This window comes from Corylus avellana, unplaced genomic scaffold, assembly GCF_965113065.1.
Source record: "Corylus avellana unplaced genomic scaffold, dhCorAvel1.hap1.2 HAP1_SCAFFOLD_284, whole genome shotgun sequence".
Lineage (NCBI taxonomy): Eukaryota > Viridiplantae > Streptophyta > Magnoliopsida > Fagales > Betulaceae > Corylus > Corylus avellana.
The window spans coordinates 1-22723 of NW_028290648.1; the positions used below are offsets into that span (position 1 = coordinate 1).

General features: G+C 35.5%; 1 protein-coding gene and 1 pseudogene across 5 annotated transcripts; one reads left to right on the plus strand and one right to left on the minus strand.

Annotated features, from left to right (window-relative positions):
- Positions 1-7400: 7400 nt before the first annotated feature.
- On the minus strand, positions 7401-13275 carry LOC148582144 (uncharacterized; annotated as a pseudogene).
- On the plus strand, positions 13038-19568 carry LOC132188042 (F-box/LRR-repeat protein At3g26922-like). Of its 5 annotated transcripts, none has more exons than XM_088512120.1 (5): positions 13038-13535; positions 13658-13737; positions 13815-14711; positions 14799-14942; positions 16240-16703. In XM_088512120.1, exons 2-5 carry the CDS (start codon positions 13693-13695, stop codon positions 16549-16551), a joined length of 1398 nt encoding a protein of 465 aa, XP_088368246.1. In that variant the 5' UTR covers positions 13038-13535; positions 13658-13692; the 3' UTR covers positions 16552-16703. The 5 variants fall into 5 exon arrangements, with proteins under 5 accessions (XP_088368246.1, XP_088368247.1, XP_088368244.1 ...); XM_088512121.1 differs by lacking the exons at positions 13038-13535; positions 16240-16703 and adding exons at positions 19120-19221; positions 19328-19568 and having other exon boundaries at positions 13550-13737; XM_088512118.1 differs by lacking the exon at positions 13038-13535 and having other exon boundaries at positions 13550-13737.
- The last annotated feature ends 3155 nt before the right edge of the window (positions 19569-22723 follow it).

Here is a 22723-nt window from a genome sequence, read left to right on the forward strand (position 1 = left end):
CTTCCTTACCAAGAATACTTGTGACGCAACTATGTCGTCAACAATGTATCTATATTGATTCTTAGTTTTTGCCACATATTCCCTTTCTTAGTAGGAGCTTGTGTGGCACATGTCCTCGGTTATTACTTAGAGAGAAAAGATTATCTTTCTAGGCTTGTCCCATTGAAATTCCTTGTATTGGAACAACTTTTCTTGAACAGAGAACGCTACTTGTTATGTGCGTGTGTTTTGATCATGTATGCATGGCACTTGCACAATTCCCATTAACCATTCCCTTGACTGTTACAGTTTATGCTTGTTTCAAAGTCTTAACAGGCCAATGGACAAGCTTCTTTAGGATTTGTTTGCATGTAACACTGACCTTTGCACAAAAGTCATGGTTTATGTTAGTAGACATGGTTTTAGAATAATGTATTGTTGAAAGATCATAGATTGTTCTGTTGTGATCATTGATGGTTCTATGTTTCCTATATTCAATTCCAAAGTTTACTCTTTTGTTTTAATTTGGAATGCTCCCTCGTAAGTCGTACCTGCAGTTTGAGTCTTTATATGGATCAAATATGGGATGATTCATGATTAAGCTTGTGTTTTACCGCTTATAGATGTACATATTATGTAATGGTAGATTTGAAGTGTTTACTGCAAAATTTGTTTCTTAATTGGAAATGAGAATGGGATGATGTTTCAGTTGGTTTGTTATATATACTTCATCCGTTCCTCTTTAAAATAGTTTCAGATGGGAAAAAAAAGGTCTTCTTGATATTTGTCCTATAGTTGTGCCTATGAAATTGGTTGAACAATATGTCACAACGTTGACTTACTAGTGCGGCAAGTCTATCTTCTTTTGGGATTTGAATGAACTTCTTCATTTTAGGCTTGTTGGGGAAAAAAATGATGCGCCTGTAATGGAGGAAATGAAGCTGTTGTTGCAGTTACTAGCACAGAAGTGATAGTAAGTGATTGGATTTAGAGAACTAATATGGGAACAGAGGCTAATGATTTTGGGTATAATGCAATTCCAGTGGATGGCCCATTATGGAGATTATAGGGAGAGATGAGTTGTTAATTTGGTTGGTTAAAAGAGTTACTATTGGTTATTTGGGGAAGCATTTCGGGTCTTTCTTTTGTAGCATAATGTGCACTTGTTTAATATTCTTGTGTTTAGCAAACATAGCCTTTTTCTTATATATATATATATATATATATTTTTTTTTTTTTGCAGTTAATATGGACTGCCTGTGTCGAGAGGGAGGGAAGGGTAATAGAAGCTGTCAAATGCCCACATAATTACCTCAAAGTGGTGGAAATATGTGGATATTATGGCGGTGACAGTGATTTTGAGCTTGCCATGTACTTGATTGAGAATGCTACGAAACTTGAAAAACTCATAATTGATCCTCGATACCAATCTGGGTCGAGTGGAGTAGTAAGAATTGTTGATACTAGGGAAGGACAAGAAAAGATTGCAAGGCATTATGCCAAGCGGCAGCTTGAGGGTAAAGTACCTTCAAGAATCAAATTGGAAATCCTTTAATCTTAATTGGTTAGTGGTGTGAATGCTCTTTGCATTTAAGATGCGAACTATGTATTGATTCTCCCCCTCAAAACCTAACTTCTACCTCCAAACTTTGTGTTTTATCTTTCGGTTATCATATATAAATATAAAAGTCGAATTACTCGCCTTAATATTGCGACATGTGACTTGAACCTTTTTTATTTTAATGCTAAATCGGTTTAATTTGTGAACGGCTTTTTACTTAAAAAATCGGTCATTAAATTAGCGCAATTAATGGTTTGAAGAGTTTTCCATATATAAATTATTCAATAAATTAAGTAGCATTAATGTTAAAATCAAATAAGGAAACAAATAATACAAATCAAATTATTATGTGTTATCATGTTTAATCACTTTAATATGCATATAAGATAATATTATATGTTATAGTTGAATTAGATGAACTAAATGATAGGATGTAGAAACAAAATAGAAAAAAATTTCATTGCATTATTAATAAAAATTAAAAAAAAAAAAAACCAGTTTTTTAAGAGGCATAAAGATTATTAATCAAAAATTTCATTGCATTATTTTTGGTTGTTTAAATATATAATTGTATAGATTGTCGGATTTTTACTCTAACATAATGATTAGGTATTTATTTTTTATTTCATTAGCAAAAATAATCTATATATATATATATATATATTTATGATTAGCATCTTATGAGCAATTTTATATTCAATGTCCAAACCAAAGTGTAAAATCACAACGGTTATCTTAGGGCACATTTTTGCTTAGTGTCTATTAATTTATAAAATCGTTAATTGTTTGATATAACATGCTTCTTACTTGATATTTGCTCGAGGCCTATTCGCCTATGAGATTTTTTTTTTTTTTTTTTTTTTTTTTTTAAGTACTTTTTATGCTTTTGAAAGCAAAAGAAAGGCAAAATTTTATTTGATTATTATACAAAAAATGAACTTCAAAACACCTAAGAGTAATTAAGATTGAATATAATGTGGGATGATTATTGGATTGCATTGTTGACCGAAATATTTTTTATTATTTTGCTATTTACTTTTTTTAAGGCTCACAATTATATGGGTTTTATAATTTGTATGAAATATAATAGGTATAACACTAATAATATTAATGATTCTTACTAACTTTCTATTAATGCTTTGATAATCACAATCCAAAGTTTTCTTTTTGGTTTTTTTTTTTTTTCTTTTTCTTCTTCTTTATATTTTTCATTTTAAACTATACATATGGGAACAAAGATTTTAACATGTTTTAATTTATATGGATTAAGCTAATTAAAGTTAAAAGGCTTGCGATAGTAAAATTTTATGCGACTTACATATTTATGCAAAGTTTTGTATATATATGATTGTGTCATTGAGTAATATAATTTTTATTGAATTAGGCCGTTGGTGGGGCTACAAACATTCATTGGTATTGATTGACCCACGTAATCTACCTTTGCTTATATTGGTTTTCAATTTTTGGACTATCATTAGCGTAGATATTTCTCTACTCTTTTTTCTGTTTGGTGGGTGAGATGAGATGAAAATAAATAGTGGAAGGAACTAAAAAGGGAATTCTGACCAGTTGGAGGCAAGATGTTCTTGACAAATTAACTTAAGTAACTTAAGTTATCTTTAAAGATAACTTAAGTAAATTTTTTATTTTTTTTCCTGGTAGTTTCAAACTGAAGAAGGTGATGATCATATTGAGCCAAGAACAAAGGTGATCGAGACTTATTGTTCCAAATAGCTCATGTGGTGGCATAATTGGGAAAGGGGGTTCCGTTCCACCATAAAGTAGGAAAACTGCTCCCTTTATTTTTTTTAATCATAAAACATGCTTATTCAGAAATTATAAGCAGTTATTTATTGGTAATGACAATAAAAAACTGTGTGATTGAAATGTTTCTTTTGTCTTTTCCCCTTTTTCAGAATATTAAAACAAACTTTGTGCTTGTTTATGTAGAATATCTTCATAATACTCATTTGAATGGGTGTAATTTTAGAAGCAAAGAAGATAAACATTATGTGTAAGACATCATAATGTTTTTGAAAATGAGAGATACTTCTCCCTGATTCGAGCAGCTTCCGCCTCCCTCCTTTCTAGTACGCATGTAGACAAAAATGCAACGTATTAATTTGTAACAAATAAGAACAAGATTAAGCTTTGTAATGAATTTCGCCTATCTCTCAGCCAATCACATAATGGAAATTAAAGATGAAAAATTCTGGCACTTCATCTCTTAGGCAAGAACAAATAACATAAATTCCCAAAAGGCTGCCTTCCATCAAATAATAACCATCATTCCTAGACTGAAAAAGCAAAGCCCACTACTTCGACTGTCACAAATTAACCAGCAGGATAATAGCATCTATGGGAAACTAGAGTTCTCCAATCTTATGGGCCTCAAGTAAGTTTTTTTTTTTTTTTTTTAATTGTGGTATATATATATATATATCGGGGTTTGCCATTTAAGCCACCAGTACTGGGGTTAAAAGTAAGGAATATTTAGTTCCATGCTCTCATGATTTATCCATATTGTCTTTGTTCCAGGCTTATGGCTGAGTTATTTTATAGGTACATGGTTTGCATCAGTGCTCTTTTATTGCTATGCTATTTCCACCTGGGTCAAGTGCTTAATTGGTAACGAAAGCTTGGCTCTTCTTTGTCTCTGACCAGGTCTAGTTACCTCTATCGACTGATTGTTTGTTTCCGCATAAAATATTTGTTAAGAAATTTTTTTTTAGTGTGCCGCGGCAGCAAGAATAATTCAATTTTGGTGCAGATTGTAGCATACTTAATGGTCACGTCTGGGGCTGCAGTGTTGGAGATACTCTACTTGGCTTACAATGGTGACAGGGAAGTCTCATGGAGTGAAGCCTGTAGTTACTATGGAAGGTTTTGTAGTGGAATGAAGCTAGCCTTGGCTCTTTGCTGCTTCATTGTTCTTGCTGTAATCTCAGCTTTTATGACTTTTTAGCATGTTTGAGCCTCCTTCCCTTCCCCTTCTTATAAAGAGGTGGAAGAACTCAAACAGTTGGGCTCAAATGGATAATAAGATATGTGTGCTTTTTAATGAAATAATAAGTGATATATAGGAAGCCAAACTGAAGTTCCGGATATCTTTATAATCTAAATAATTTATTTTTTCAATGTGGGACTAAATTTTCTACATAAAAAGCATGGAGCTCAGGAGCACTCCACCAAAAATGCTACTGAAACAAAGAAATGGGAAATCAATTCGTTTGCTTACAAAGTAACTTTGTGAGTTTCAAAGTGCATTAATGTCCGCATTATCACATTATGTGTTGATTTACATATGAGCTCATAATTGCAGACATTGTGCTCAAACTAACAATTGGAAATACAAATAGAAGGTGAAATCCAAATGCTCAACACAATCAAGCTATTTGACACAATATATTCCAAACTAGAAGGTGAATTCCACTAGCAACTCCCGAGAGAGAATGTCTCCGCACAAGTTGTGGTAGTCTAGTTGGGAAACAAGCCTTCTATGTTTATCCAAAATATATCAAGTACTATTAAAACTGCAGTAGTTAACATTCTTTCCTACAGATCGTGTCATTGTTGCCATGATGCAACATAATTTGAGAAGAAGTAACTAGGTCCCCCATACTTAAAAAGAAGTGAGAAAAAAGCATGAATCATGAAAGTACTTACTTCAGCATCATTCGGCAATGCTAAACCAAATAGGCCCGCTTAAGTTCTTAAAATGCTTCTAATAACTTTTCAGTACCATTTGATTGTTTTTTCCCAGGCATTTCTCATCCATTTGTTTAAAAATAAAAAAGTAATTGAAGCCTACTGCCTATGCCTATGCTACAAACTGCATGTACTCTTTTCTCCAAATGAAGCCACCTCACCGAACACCCATCTCTTATCAATCCAACACCTCACAATCTAATTAATGTTTCCACCAACTCTATGGACTTTAACAATTCCCCATTCTCGGTCCTCTACCTCCATGTCCATGTTGAACAAACACTAAAATCTCACAAACCAGCAACACTACATAGCACCAATTGCACTCACTCTACTTCACACAAGCAGCTCTCTCTCTCATTACTGAGGTCTCTCAAATAATTCAGAGGCCTAGAGTCACTATCAATTATTCCATGCCCGTTTCCTACAAATATAAATTAAATACTGCGCCCTCAACAAAGCAAGCCCCAGAATCTAATTGTCTGATTGAGAAAGAAGAAAAAAAATAGCATCAAATGGAGAGAATTCAAGCACAGGGAACAGAATGAAGTCCAAGCTGTGACAATTCACCACCTTGAAAAACAATGCCTAACAGCCACAGGCATTAAAAGGTTATATTCAACAACCAAATCAAAATAAAGAAAAAGAAAAACAGCAAAAACATGGTAAAATATTGAATTTCTGTATTGGTTCAAGAGTAATATTGTAGTATCTGTGCTGCTACCTATACAACGAAATTCTCTTATTACACAACTAAAACGCAACTATAACAACTACTTTTATTACAAACGTATCTAATTCTAGAATACTAGCAGGTGTAACAACTACTTTTATTACAAACTTATCAACTTCTAGAATACTAGCAGGTGTATTAGAATACTAGCAGGTGTATTAACCTCATCTACTTCTAGAATATAAGCAGGTGTATTAACCTCAGTTCTCCCAGCCAAACTCCATGCCACGTGGCTTATCCTTATCCTTCCAGCCAAACCGTTTACAGTCCTCTTCATACCGCAACCGTGCACGGCGCTCCTCTCTCCACTCCGAAATATGAATGAAACGAACATTACGATCATCAGCAACATACCTCATCTCCTCGAACTCATCGTCCCTTTTATCGGCAACTAGGACCGCGGATCGAGATCGCATCCATTCCGTTTTTCTCACCGTTTTCTTCTTCAACTCTTTCGGGCAGCAGATTTTCAACAAGTAAAAGACGGCTTTCATCTCCGAAGCATTGGTCACCGGTAAATACTTATAGACAAGAAGTGGTTTACCAGCATCCAACGCCTGGTTCTTTTCTTCATTGATCCTCCGTTTGCATTCATGACTACTGATTTCCTTTTTTCTCTTTGCCTTCATAGTGTTTTTCTTACTTATACGGTATGCTATCAGCTTATCCATAAAAATTCTTACCAGACTCAGAATCTCCTTTTGAACTGCATCAGTGATCATCGTTTCCCTCTCGATCTGCTTTTGCTTCTCCCTCTCGATCTTCATTTCCTCCATTTCCTTCTCCCTCTTGATCTGCATTTCCCTCTGTATCTGCCGTTCTTCTTCCTCCTTCGCTTCTCTGTCTCTCTCTGCTTCACTCTTCTTCTTCTTCCTTGTGCGTTTATCTCTCTTCCTCTTTTTCTGTGGCTGTGGCTCTGCTGGATCCCATAAGGTTGCTCCTGGAGAGAGAGGAGCAACCTTCTCCCTCAGTCTCTCTGCCTCTCTCCCGGCTCTCTGCCTCTCTGCCTCTGTCTCTGCCGGATCCGACAAGAAGAGGCCTCTCTCCGCTACTGTCTCCATATCCATTTCTCTCTTTTTCTCCCGCCCGATCGCCATCTCCATTTCTCTATTTTTCTCTCGGCTCTCTCTCGATTGCAAATTCCTGGATGCCTCTTTTTATATTATGCAGGTTAGTTTGGCGCGCAAAAACGGTTACAAAATTTTGATTTCAAATACAAATGAACTAACAATAGTTATTATAAAATATTGTTAGATCTTACAAATCGATGAGAATAGTTCAGCTGCTAAGTTGTCACTCGTTGAGTGAATAAGAGGGAAGGTGTTCGAATCTTTATACGGCTCGGTTTTGAGTTTTCCAAAAAAAATAAAAACCAAAGTCACACTTCTGTTGTTATAGAGCCAGAAAAACTGTTTTAGGCTAATTTAAACCGCATCGAATAAATGAGACCGGAAAATAGCTGCTACATACCAGTGAGAGCCTTGATTCGTCATGAACAGAAGTACTCATGGCTTTGGATTCATGACTAGAAGGAAGAATTGCACCGGTGGACTTCTTGTGGTCCTCTTTTACTTCTTTGTTTTGTCTTAGTGCCTCTTCAAGAGCTTGAGCTCTTTTCAGGCATTCTTGTTTTTCCTGAAGATATTTTATTTGTCTCTGAAATTGGCTATTTTCTCTCTTAATCTGGGCAAACTCATTTTTTCAGCTTAGCATTATGGGCACATAATGCTTCTCTTGCAGTTAGATCCCACTCCAGCCGCAAAATCTTTTCCTCAAGAGCAACTATGTGGTTGCAGTCCTCTGATTCGGATGAAGAATTCTGCATGCTACCCATTTTCTGAATAAATGAGACCCTCTCTGCCTTCAGCTCTTCATAATCTGCAGCTAATATCTGAAATGAAGCTTCCAGTCTTCCATTTTCAAGTTTGGCCTCAGTGAGTGATCTCCTAAAAGCCAAAGCTTCATCCTGAAACATTCCTGCTTTTTGTAATTGAACCTTAAAGCTGGACATTTCTTCTGTTAGCTGTAGCCTCTGGTATTCAGAAGATTTAACCTCTATCTCAAGCCCTGCATCAGATTTAACATCTTCCAATTGCCTTAGCACCTTTCCATGATCAGCCATGAGAATTTCCTGGTTTTGCTTGCTGGCCATGAGCTCACCAATTAGTCCTTGCGCCTTTGTTTCATACTCCTCTTGAAGAATACCAAGCTTGTTTTCATATAATTTAACTTGTCCTCGGACTTCTTGAAGGGCAGCTTCAAGCATAGCTTTATCAGCACCTAAACAACGAACTTCATGTACAACTTCTAAAGCTTTTCTCTTCTTTTCTAGAGATACCTGTTCAGTGAGGTGTGCAACCTGTCTTTGCAAGTCCTCAACCTCAACTGTTTTCTCCATGTATATTCGATTTAACAGGCTCTCCTCGAGAGCAATCTTCTCTTTAAGCCTTTGGTTTCCATGGAGAAGTACATCTAGTTCTGAAGTTATGGCCTTTTCCTTTGAGGCAACTTCTTCTTGCATTAAAGAAATTTTTTCTTCCAAAGCTTCAACTTCATTTAACACATAAGAAAAAACCTTCCGTGATTCCAATTGTTCTGCTTCCAAGACTGTCCAATGCTCATGTAATTCCCAGTTTTTTTCCTTAGCTCTCCATTTGATTTCTGAAGTGAAGAACATTCTTCACTAAGACCTCCAGTCATTAATTGTAAACTTGGATTCACTAATTTCACATACTCTTCTTGTGCTTCTAGCCACCTGTTCTGCATGTTTTGCAACTTCTGTTTCATATCAACTTTTTGTTCCTCTAGTTGAGTTTCCAATCTTCTAATTTCATCCTTGAGGCTAATGGCATGAGATTCTGATTTTTGATTTACCAGACGATTTGCCTCCTTCTCATCAGTCACACATCTCAACACAGCTTCCAAGCCAAATATTCGCTCTGATAACTCCACATTTTCCACTTCTAGTTCAGACAAGTGGACTTCCAAGTCATGTCTGCCATTTTCTATTTCCGCTAATTTCCTTTCAAGAATCTTGCTAGTTGTATCCTGGAAATCCATACTGCCATTAACCACCATCAAATCATTATGCAAATCACCCAAAATACTAATCTCTTCCTGAAGATTAGTAATCTGAGTTTCCTTCATCATACTGTCAGCCTTGAGCTTCTCGGCCTCAAAAGTCTTTTCCAGCAGTTTCTTACTTAGGTTTGTCACTTCAGATACTAATTCCATGTTCACACCATCTAGTACATGTTTGTCCTTGAAAGCATGCAACTGATGCTCCAAGTCTGCGCACTTCTTCCGGAAATCTGTACATTGAATCTCTAAGTGGTTGGCAGAAACTTCATTGATAAAAATTTCCTTCTTCAGTTCCTCTTCAGGCTTACATGTTTGAAATTTCAATTGCCTTTCTTCAGGTTCAGAGGTGGGAGAAAGATCATTGTGTGGATCCTCACCTAATGAAGAATTAGAAGAGGCTGCAGATGTCTGAAGATCCTCCCTTGATTCCATGAGCTTAAATTGAAATTTCGAGTTCTCATCCGAAAGCTCACTGCAATATGTTTCGAGCTCTTGCACCTGCTTCGAAGCCTCGATTTCTTTGATAAGAGCAGAATCAGCTCCACCTGCACAATCCATTTCCCTTGAACGTTGAGAATCAAGAGCTTCAGATAATTTTGCTTTCAAATTGATGATTTCTTCCTCCTTTTCGGTTAATCTACTCCATCAGAATTTGAGTCTTGAAACCTCGTTTGGTCTCTATCTCATGGTCCTTCTCCTCCACGCATTTCTCCAGAATCTGGATGGTACTTTCCAAGTTCTTTTGTGATTCCTGCAACTGTTGCAACTGAAGCTCTGAAATCCCATTGTCCTCTCCAATTCCTTTCTGCAGATCATGTACTACTTATTCAACAGCACCACCTTCTAGAGTTGATTCACAAGAGGCCTTTCTGATCTCATTGGCTAAAACATGCTTGTTTGAATTGCCTCGATGTTCATGGCTATGCTTTTCTATATCTTCATAACCTGACTTGGCCATTGAAAGATTATCGATCACCTTTTTCTGCTGTTCTAGGGTATCTTCCAGCTCATGAAGAACAGAAACGAGCTCAACGTTTGATTCTTGAGTTTTCCTTAGTTGCAAGGATAATGTGGCATTTAAATCTTTCTGATACTTGAGCTCATCTTTTAGTGCCTTTTGAATATGATCTAAGTTTTCAAGTTCAGAGGAATTTTGTCTCACCTTTGAGTCCTCCAATAAGACTTTTAGTTGCTCAATTTCCTGCTTCAAGGTATCACATTTTGTATGTGAAGCTGCGAGCTCCACTTCAAGACTTGCCCGATTATCTGACTGATCAGAAAATTCCTTCTGCAATCTTTCCAGATCAATCATTAGCTTTCGAGCATTTTGTTTCCACATCCGAGCTTCAGCCCGAAGTAAATCAATTGTAACTTCTGCTGCATCCAGAAGGTCTTTAGTTGAAGCAGAATTATGCGGTAGTGATGTGGCACTGCCATGTGAATCTTCACCAAAGTCTTCACTTTGTTTATGGAGATTGTTTCCTGAGCCTGAGAACCTTGAAGTATGGTTTCCTGAGCCTGAGAACCTTGAAGTAAAGGATGAGTTATTTGATCTTGAAGCACAACTAAAAGAATAAGAACCACAACCAGATCGAGCTGGCTGAACCTTGTTTGCCACTCAGATTGTTTGTAACCCCATTTAAATTATTTTGGAGTGGAAACTATTTCGCTGTCAATGGAACCCTCCATAGAGTCAGATCTACCATATGAAGTTAATGCTGAGAAACTTATTTCCGGTAGCATTAAGAGAAGATTTTGTCAGTCACAAGTAGTTTTATGAACAATGTTTGTAATAACAAAGAGTAACATTTTAGCAGCTGATCAGAAAAGAAACCCCAGTCATTGAATGCTTGAAAATGAGATGTTAAAACTATTGAAACAAATAGGGATGAACAATTGGTAGTATTAATGGAAGGTAATGAGGACACAATCATGTTCTGATTGCACAAGAAAAAAGCTAACAATTGAAAATCTACACACATCAGGAATGCAACTCATTGTGATAACAAGGTAATGACATACCCTGCAACAAATTTCTCCTGAAAAAATATGTGATGTCCAAGTTTTGACTAGATGATGATCCAACACTCCTGCTAAAGACACTATCAGACACATCTGATTTATTATATATGTCATCATAGTCAACATGCATCTCCTCCATGTATGACTTTGCGTCTTTAAATTGCGCATCCCTTTAAAAGAAAACAAAAAAAAATTAAAGAACTAACAGCATGTCAAAAAGGGCATAAAGATTCTCTCTGGACCACATTACCTGAGCTTTGTTCTTGGTGTTAGGCATTGAATTTTAATTTGCAATCCAGTGAGGAGACCAAAAGGCTTGCTTTAGATAGGGGTTAAAGCCAAGAACTTGTTATCTCAGAATCAAATAATCAAAAGTTGACTAGTGCAAACTAATAATCAGAGGTTTTGTAATCATTTTTTATTTTTTATTTTTTTAGTATGGGCTTTTAGACTTTTTAAGGTGCAGTAGGCCATTTTGTCCCTATTTTTTGTGCTTATTTTAAACATTTTTTGGTCAAAGTATTCCAAAAAATTATGAATATGATGAAATCCTATCCCTAACTCGTATTTAAAATGACACAATTTTGGTGTTAAGTTTAACACTAAAATTGCATCGTTTTAATGTCATATTTTTAATATAAAATATAAAATATATATTTATATTATTATGCAGTTATAAAAAACCGCACCTACCAAAATGATTATGCAGTTATAAGCAATTACTGGTTTTCATTTCATTTTTATTATTTGTTAATAAGTTTTTTTTTAGACTTTTATATGTTGTTCGCCATAGATTAATAATTGGTTGAAATGTTATCCTCGTGGTATTATTGAATGAAATGTTATGTTTTTCTAAAAAATAATTGGATGTCAAAGATAATTCTAATTTGAAAGTAGTTTCATGAGAAGAAATTAATTTTGATTTATTATGATTTTCATTTATATCAAATGCTTATTCTATTTGATTTGTTATGATTCGAACATATAATAAATGCTTAATTAAATATGTGTCAAGTCATCAAAATCAAATTCTTAATTAAAATTTATTCAATTTATTTAAATTTTTATTAGTGATTTATTGCTTTATATTCCAATTAGGATAATTGATTTTCTACTTAATTTAGTTAATTTTGTCTCAAGAATAAGCAATAAAAATGTTAGGTGGATCCTTTTAGCCTTAGTGTTTTTGTTACTTTTTTTTTTTTCCAACTTAAATTTATTTAGTTTGGTTTAATAATTTAATTATAGTTTATCATTGACTCAACTCTACCTTTTCAACTATTTTTATTTTTCTACAAAAGAAAAAAAAAATTACTTTAGTGTTTTATCATTCCTTGTGAATCGACTTCGTATTGAGCAATAATTTATTATTTGCGATAGCTTGCACTTAAGTTTGCACTCTTTTAGCCATAGCACCCTATAGAAGAAAGCGATGAATAGTTGTTCTACACTAACAAAGGAGCGTTGGAGGTGCCTCCACCCCTACACACCTTTGTAGGGGTGGATCTCCACCATCTCACAAAAGTGTTGACGAGGTGGCTCTAGCATTGTCCACCTTTGCATGGGTGGAGAGCCACCCCTTCAGAGGGGGCGATGAAATAGTTTTAGCTCCACTTACCAATGTAGTGGTGGAGATCCATTCTTGTATACTTATGCGAGGATAAAGATCTCCACCCTCAGTGGAAGTTGAGCCATCCTTGTACACTTAAGAGAGGGCTTGATTTGTTTCAAATTTTGTAAACTCTGAAGCTTGCAACCGATGAGTGATAGTCGGGGCTGAGAGGTTTGTTTATATAGAGGTGAGCCGAGAACGCTGATTGGTTAGTTTTGAAAGACGGGGATCGATGACGTGGAGGTTGATTTATTGGGAATGAAAATCAACGGTGGAAATTGCGAAAAGGAGGGATTTTCGAAAATTTAGAGCCTTTAGGCGCGTTGAAAGGTTGGGCACTAGAGGCCAAAGCCCAAAGGCCGAAGAATTTGTTTTAGCTGTACGGTGGGCTCTTGGCCCACTCAATTCTACTTGCTTCAATTTCAGTTATTTTCCTAATAGAATATTGAATCCGAACCAAACGAGGAAATAATCCAACATAAATTCACCGTGAACCCACAAGCTTGGAGGATCACCGCCTTGAAACCCTTCATCGCCCCACGTCTGAGTATTCGGATCCTTAAGGCTTAAAGTTTCCATACCGGGCCGAAATAGAGAATTTCATTCCGTCCGTCCGTCCTCCTGCTTGCTTTCGTGCTGTCGCTCTGTTTCTCAATCTTCTGTTAAGAGCGATTCTTAAAGTCGTCAAATTCACGCTGTCTCTCTCTTTGAGAGAGCCGGTCCGGTCCGTCCCTCTTCTATTTCCCTGACTAAAAATCGAGTCTTTAATTTATTATACTATACATCAATCCTTTTTGGTGTAATCAAATAACTGGTGAGGCAACGGAGCCAAATTGCCAGTAAGTTTCTGTTTTTGCATCATATTATTATTATTATTTTTATTTTTTTTGCATGATAATTTTATTTTGTACCTTCTGATTTATGCTTGCTACGGCATACTTGTCATATGGATTCCACCTAGCACGAGATCAAAGTCATCCCCTGGAGATTGGATTTATGGAGAAAAGGGTTCGACATACCGCTGATTGTTCAGAAAACAAGGTGAGCCCCATTATTATTAATCTCTTTGATTTACTTTATTTGAATTTGAATTGTGTTTTTGATCAAATTCTTACCAGCAGGATTGTATTAGTGAGCTGCCGGATGAAATTATCGTTTGTATACTCTCACGCCTGACGCTAAGAGAAGCGGTGGTTACTAGTGTCCTTTCAAGAAGATGGAAGTATTTGTGGGCATTTATTACTACGCTCGACTTTTATCCTAGAATAACATCAGACTACATAAGACCATATAAACGTGGGGCAACTGAAGAACAATATTTAGATTATTTGATTGAAATCGAAAGGCCCAGGTACGTCAACTGGGTGAATCGTGTTTTGGGACAGTATAGAGGCCCAACTATAGATGAATTCCGGGTTTGGATTGATTTGGATAAAAGTTATGCGGGAGATATTAATAGGTGGATTAAGTTTGCAATGCAAAAGCGAGTACAAAGGCTTCAGATGCACTTTTGTGGATTTTCACCGTCCAATGCTTGGAATTTTGAACGTTATACTTTTCCAGATCAACTGCTTTTCCGTTGTCAAACTAGAGGGCCTTCTCAGACGCAATTATGTTGGGATGCATTTGTTGGCTTCAAGTCCCTCAGAGATCTCGATTTGAAGCAAGTTAACGTTTCTTGGGAAGTTCTTGAGTACTTTTTGGCAAATTGTCCAAATCTTGAAAGATTAGTTGTGCATCGATCAGAAAATTTGGAAAAATTAAGAGTTGTTGGCTCATCCCTCCCTTTGAAACACTTAGAGGTATACATGTGCTTGCGCTTAAAATACATCAAGATCTGTGACACAAACCTTGTTTCATTTAAGTATGAGGGACCAAGGAGAAGATTGCTTGTTAATAATGCTCCACTGCTTGTTGATGTATGTATTTCACTGCACTCTAATTCCACGCTTCGCCAGCTTTCATCATGTTTTTCTCAGCTACAGATTCTCACATTGATCCCAAGCGTTGTGCTGGTTAGTGTGTACAATGATGATGTGTTTGTTCTTTCTTTCCATTTATTATGCTGTCATGCAATTTACCCTCGTTTCTGGTTTTTTCAGGATAATATAAAGCCTCGATTCTTTACCGGATTGAAGAATCTTAAGAAATTGGTACTAGAAATCAGACAAATGGATGATGAAAGTCTCCTTCTTTACACTCCCTTGATAGAGACATGCTCTTACTTGCAAATATTTGTGTTGAAGGTGCGTGTGTATATATATATATATATCTCATGCATGCATCCCATTTTCTTGTAAATAATATTTTTTTTATAATTACTTCCTTACCAAGAATACTTGTGACGCAACTATGTCGTCAACAATGTATCTATATTGATTCTTAGTTTTTGCCACATATTCCCTTTCTTAGTAGGAGCTTGTGTGGCACATGTCCTCGGTTATTACTTAGAGAGAAAAGATTATCTTTCTAGGCTTGTCCCATTGAAATTCCTTGTATTGGAACAACTTTTCTTGAACAGAGAACGCTACTTGTTATGTGCGTGTGTTTTGATCATGTATGCATGGCACTTGCACAATTCCCATTAACCATTCCCTTGACTGTTACAGTTTATGCTTGTTTCAAAGTCTTAACAGGCCAATGGACAAGCTTCTTTAGGATTTGTTTGCATGTAACACTGACCTTTGCACAAAAGTCATGGTTTATGTTAGTAGACATGGTTTTAGAATAATGTATTGTTGAAAGATCATAGATTGTTCTGTTGTGATCATTGATGGTTCTATGTTTCCTATATTCAATTCCAAAGTTTACTCTTTTGTTTTAATTTGGAATGCTCCCTCGTAAGTCGTACCTGCAGTTTGAGTCTTTATATGGATCAAATATGGGATGATTCATGATTAAGCTTGTGTTTTACCGCTTATAGATGTACATATTATGTAATGGTAGATTTGAAGTGTTTACTGCAAAATTTGTTTCTTAATTGGAAATGAGAATGGGATGATGTTTCAGTTGGTTTGTTATATATACTTCATCCGTTCCTCTTTAAAATAGTTTCAGATGGGAAAAAAAAGGTCTTCTTGATATTTGTCCTATAGTTGTGCCTATGAAATTGGTTGAACAATATGTCACAACGTTGACTTACTAGTGCGGCAAGTCTATCTTCTTTTGGGATTTGAATGAACTTCTTCATTTTAGGCTTGTTGGGGAAAAAAATGATGCGCCTGTAATGGAGGAAATGAAGCTGTTGTTGCAGTTACTAGCACAGAAGTGATAGTAAGTGATTGGATTTAGAGAACTAATATGGGAACAGAGGCTAATGATTTTGGGTATAATGCAATTCCAGTGGATGGCCCATTATGGAGATTATAGGGAGAGATGAGTTGTTAATTTGGTTGGTTAAAAGAGTTACTATTGGTTATTTGGGGAAGCATTTCGGGTCTTTCTTTTGTAGCATAATGTGCACTTGTTTAATATTCTTGTGTTTAGCAAACATAGCCTTTTTCTTATATATATATATATATATATATTTTTTTTTTTTTGCAGTTAATATGGACTGCCTGTGTCGAGAGGGAGGGAAGGGTAATAGAAGCTGTCAAATGCCCACATAATTACCTCAAAGTGGTGGAAATATGTGGATATTATGGCGGTGACAGTGATTTTGAGCTTGCCATGTACTTGATTGAGAATGCTACGAAACTTGAAAAACTCATAATTGATCCTCGATACCAATCTGGGTCGAGTGGAGTAGTAAGAATTGTTGATACTAGGGAAGGACAAGAAAAGATTGCAAGGCATTATGCCAAGCGGCAGCTTGAGGGTAAAGTACCTTCAAGAATCAAATTGGAAATCCTTTAATCTTAATTGGTTAGTGGTGTGAATGCTCTTTGCATTTAAGATGCGAACTATGTATTGATTCTCCCCCTCAAAACCTAACTTCTACCTCCAAACTTTGTGTTTTATCTTTCGGTTATCATATATAAATATAAAAGTCGAATTACTCGCCTTAATATTGCGACATGTGACTTGAACCTTTTTTATTTTAATGCTAAATCGGTTTAATTTGTGAACGGCTTTTTACTTAAAAAATCGGTCATTAAATTAGCGCAATTAATGGTTTGAAGAGTTTTCCATATATAAATTATTCAATAAATTAAGTAGCATTAATGTTAAAATCAAATAAGGAAACAAATAATACAAATCAAATTATTATGTGTTATCATGTTTAATCACTTTAATATGCATATAAGATAATATTATATGTTATAGTTGAATTAGATGAACTAAATGATAGGATGTAGAAACAAAATAGAAAAAAATTTCATTGCATTATTAATAAAAATTAAAAAAAAAAAAAACCAGTTTTTTAAGAGGCATAAAGATTATTAATCAAAAATTTCATTGCATTATTTTTGGTTGTTTAAATATATAATTGTATAGATTGTCGGATTTTTACTCTAACATAATGATTAGGTATTTATTTTTTATTTCATTAGCAAAAATAATCTATATATATATATATATATATTTATGATTAGCATCTTATGAGCAATTTTATATTCAATGTCCAAACCAAAGTGTAAAATCACAACGGTTATCTTAGGGCACATTTTTGCTTAGTGTCTATTAATTTATAAAATCGTTAATTGTTTGATATAACATGCTTCTTACTTGATATTTGCTCGAGGCCTATTCGCCTATGAGATTTTTTTTTTTTTTTTTTTTTTTTTTTTAAGTACTTTTTATGCTTTTGAAAGCAAAAGAAAGGCAAAATTTTATTTGATTATTATACAAAAAATGAACTTCAAAACACCTAAGAGTAATTAAGATTGAATATAATGTGGGATGATTATTGGATTGCATTGTTGACCGAAATATTTTTTATTATTTTGCTATTTACTTTTTTTAAGGCTCACAATTATATGGGTTTTATAATTTGTATGAAATATAATAGGTATAACACTAATAATATTAATGATTCTTACTAACTTTCTATTAATGCTTTGATAATCACAATCCAAAGTTTTCTTTTTGGTTTTTTTTTTTTTTCTTTTTCTTCTTCTTTATATTTTTCATTTTAAACTATACATATGGGAACAAAGATTTTAACATGTTTTAATTTATATGGATTAAGCTAATTAAAGTTAAAAGGCTTGCGATAGTAAAATTTTATGCGACTTACATATTTATGCAAAGTTTTGTATATATATGATTGTGTCATTGAGTAATATAATTTTTATTGAATTAGGCCGTTGGTGGGGCTACAAACATTCATTGGTATTGATTGACCCACGTAATCTACCTTTGCTTATATTGGTTTTCAATTTTTGGACTATCATTAGCGTAGATATTTCTCTACTCTTTTTTCTGTTTGGTGGGTGAGATGAGATGAAAATAAATAGTGGAAGGAACTAAAAAGGGAATTCTGACCAGTTGGAGGCAAGATGTTCTTGACAAATTAACTTAAGTAACTTAAGTTATCTTTAAAGATAACTTAAGTAAATTTTTTATTTTTTTTCCTGGTAGTTTCAAACTGAAGAAGGTGATGATCATATTGAGCCAAGAACAAAGGTGATCGAGACTTATTGTTCCAAATAGCTCATGTGGTGGCATAATTGGGAAAGGGGGTTCCGTTCCACCATAAAGTAGGAAAACTGCTCCCTTTATTTTTTTTAATCATAAAACATGCTTATTCAGAAATTATAAGCAGTTATTTATTGGTAATGACAATAAAAAACTGTGTGATTGAAATGTTTCTTTTGTCTTTTCCCCTTTTTCAGAATATTAAAACAAACTTTGTGCTTGTTTATGTAGAATATCTTCATAATACTCATTTGAATGGGTGTAATTTTAGAAGCAAAGAAGATAAACATTATGTGTAAGACATCATAATGTTTTTGAAAATGAGAGATACTTCTCCCTGATTCGAGCAGCTTCCGCCTCCCTCCTTTCTAGTACGCATGTAGACAAAAATGCAACGTATTAATTTGTAACAAATAAGAACAAGATTAAGCTTTGTAATGAATTTCGCCTATCTCTCAGCCAATCACATAATGGAAATTAAAGATGAAAAATTCTGGCACTTCATCTCTTAGGCAAGAACAAATAACATAAATTCCCAAAAGGCTGCCTTCCATCAAATAATAACCATCATTCCTAGACTGAAAAAGCAAAGCCCACTACTTCGACTGTCACAAATTAACCAGCAGGATAATAGCATCTATGGGAAACTAGAGTTCTCCAATCTTATGGGCCTCAAGTAAGTTTTTTTTTTTTTTTTTTAATTGTGGTATATATATATATATATCGGGGTTTGCCATTTAAGCCACCAGTACTGGGGTTAAAAGTAAGGAATATTTAGTTCCATGCTCTCATGATTTATCCATATTGTCTTTGTTCCAGGCTTATGGCTGAGTTATTTTATAGGTACATGGTTTGCATCAGTGCTCTTTTATTGCTATGCTATTTCCACCTGGGTCAAGTGCTTAATTGGTAACGAAAGCTTGGCTCTTCTTTGTCTCTGACCAGGTCTAGTTACCTCTATCGACTGATTGTTTGTTTCCGCATAAAATATTTGTTAAGAAATTTTTTTTTAGTGTGCCGCGGCAGCAAGAATAATTCAATTTTGGTGCAGATTGTAGCATACTTAATGGTCACGTCTGGGGCTGCAGTGTTGGAGATACTCTACTTGGCTTACAATGGTGACAGGGAAGTCTCATGGAGTGAAGCCTGTAGTTACTATGGAAGGTTTTGTAGTGGAATGAAGCTAGCCTTGGCTCTTTGCTGCTTCATTGTTCTTGCTGTAATCTCAGCTTTTATGACTTTTTAGCATGTTTGAGCCTCCTTCCCTTCCCCTTCTTATAAAGAGGTGGAAGAACTCAAACAGTTGGGCTCAAATGGATAATAAGATATGTGTGCTTTTTAATGAAATAATAAGTGATATATAGGAAGCCAAACTGAAGTTCCGGATATCTTTATAATCTAAATAATTTATTTTTTCAATGTGGGACTAAATTTTCTACATAAAAAGCATGGAGCTCAGGAGCACTCCACCAAAAATGCTACTGAAACAAAGAAATGGGAAATCAATTCGTTTGCTTACAAAGTAACTTTGTGAGTTTCAAAGTGCATTAATGTCCGCATTATCACATTATGTGTTGATTTACATATGAGCTCATAATTGCAGACATTGTGCTCAAACTAACAATTGGAAATACAAATAGAAGGTGAAATCCAAATGCTCAACACAATCAAGCTATTTGACACAATATATTCCAAACTAGAAGGTGAATTCCACTAGCAACTCCCGAGAGAGAATGTCTCCGCACAAGTTGTGGTAGTCTAGTTGGGAAACAAGCCTTCTATGTTTATCCAAAATATATCAAGTACTATTAAAACTGCAGTAGTTAACATTCTTTCCTACAGATCGTGTCATTGTTGCCATGATGCAACATAATTTGAGAAGAAGTAACTAGGTCCCCCATACTTAAAAAGAAGTGAGAAAAAAGCATGAATCATGAAAGTACTTACTTCAGCATCATTCGGCAATGCTAAACCAAATAGGCCCGCTTAAGTTCTTAAAATGCTTCTAATAACTTTTCAGTACCATTTGATTGTTTTTTCCCAGGCATTTCTCATCCATTTGTTTAAAAATAAAAAAGTAATTGAAGCCTACTGCCTATGCCTATGCTACAAACTGCATGTACTCTTTTCTCCAAATGAAGCCACCTCACCGAACACCCATCTCTTATCAATCCAACACCTCACAATCTAATTAATGTTTCCACCAACTCTATGGACTTTAACAATTCCCCATTCTCGGTCCTCTACCTCCATGTCCATGTTGAACAAACACTAAAATCTCACAAACCAGCAACACTACATAGCACCAATTGCACTCACTCTACTTCACACAAGCAGCTCTCTCTCTCATTACTGAGGTCTCTCAAATAATTCAGAGGCCTAGAGTCACTATCAATTATTCCATGCCCGTTTCCTACAAATATAAATTAAATACTGCGCCCTCAACAAAGCAAGCCCCAGAATCTAATTGTCTGATTGAGAAAGAAGAAAAAAAATAGCATCAAATGGAGAGAATTCAAGCACAGGGAACAGAATGAAGTCCAAGCTGTGACAATTCACCACCTTGAAAAACAATGCCTAACAGCCACAGGCATTAAAAGGTTATATTCAACAACCAAATCAAAATAAAGAAAAAGAAAAACAGCAAAAACATGGTAAAATATTGAATTTCTGTATTGGTTCAAGAGTAATATTGTAGTATCTGTGCTGCTACCTATACAACGAAATTCTCTTATTACACAACTAAAACGCAACTATAACAACTACTTTTATTACAAACGTATCTAATTCTAGAATACTAGCAGGTGTAACAACTACTTTTATTACAAACTTATCAACTTCTAGAATACTAGCAGGTGTATTAGAATACTAGCAGGTGTATTAACCTCATCTACTTCTAGAATATAAGCAGGTGTATTAACCTCAGTTCTCCCAGCCAAACTCCATGCCACGTGGCTTATCCTTATCCTTCCAGCCAAACCGTTTACAGTCCTCTTCATACCGCAACCGTGCACGGCGCTCCTCTCTCCACTCCGAAATATGAATGAAACGAACATTACGATCATAAGCAACATACCTCATCCGCTCGTACTCATCCTCCCATTTATCGGCAACTAGGACCGCGGATCGAGATCGCATCCATTCCGTTTTTCTCACCGTTTTCTTCTTCAACTCTTTCGGGCAGCAGATTTTCAACAAGTAAAAGACGGCTTTCATCTCCGAAGCATTGGTCACCGGTAAATACTTATAGACAAGAAGTGGTTTACCAGCATCCAACGCCTGGTTCTTTTCTTCATTGATCCTCCGTTTGCATTCATGACTACTGATTTCCTTTTTTCTCTTTGCCTTCATAGTGTTTTTCTTACTTATACGGTATGCTATCAGCTTATCCATAAAAATTCTTACCAGACTCAGAATCTCCTTTTGAACTGCATCAGTGATCATCGTTTCCCTCTCGATCTGCTTTTGCTTCTCCCTCTCGATCTTCATTTCCTCCATTTCCTTCTCCCTCTTGATCTGCATTTCCCTCTGTATCTGCCGTTCTTCTTCCTCCTTCGCTTCTCTGTCTCTCTCTGCTTCACTCTTCTTCTTCTTCCTTGTGCGTTTATCTCTCTTCCTCTTTTTCTGTGGCTGTGGCTCTGCTGGATCCCATAAGGTTGCTCCTGGAGAGAGAGGAGCAACCTTCTCCCTCAGTCTCTCTGCCTCTCTCCCGGCTCTCTGCCTCTCTGCCTCTGTCTCTGCCGGATCCGACAAGAAGAGGCCTCTCTCCGCTACTGTCTCCATATCCATTTCTCTCTTTTTCTCCCGCCCGATCGCCATCTCCATTTCTCTATTTTTCTCTCGGCTCTCTCTCGATTGCAAATTCCTGGATGCCTCTTTTTATATTATGCAGGTTAGTTTGGCGCGCAAAAACGGTTACAAAATTTTGATTTCAAATACAAATGAACTAACAATAGTTATTATAAAATATTGTTAGATCTTACAAATCGATGAGAATAGTTCAGCTGCTAAGTTGTCACTCGTTGAGTGAATAAGAGGGAAGGTGTTCGAATCTTTATACGGCTCGGTTTTGAGTTTTCGAAAAAAAATAAAAACCAAAGTCACACTTCTGTTGTTATAGAGCCAGAAAAACTGTTTTAGGCTAATTTAAACCGCATCGAATAAATGAGACCGGAAAATAGCTGCTACATACCAGTGAGAGCCTTGATTCGTCATGAACAGAAGTACTCATGGCTTTGGATTCATGACTAGAAGGAAGAATTGCACCGGTGGACTTCTTGTGGTCCTCTTTTACTTCTTTGTTTTGTCTTAGTGCCTCTTCAAGAGCTTGAGCTCTTTTCAGGCATTCTTGTTTTTCCTGAAGATATTTTATTTGTCTCTGAAATTGGCTATTTTCTCTCTTAATCTGGGCAAACTCATTTTTTCAGCTTAGCATTATGGGCACATA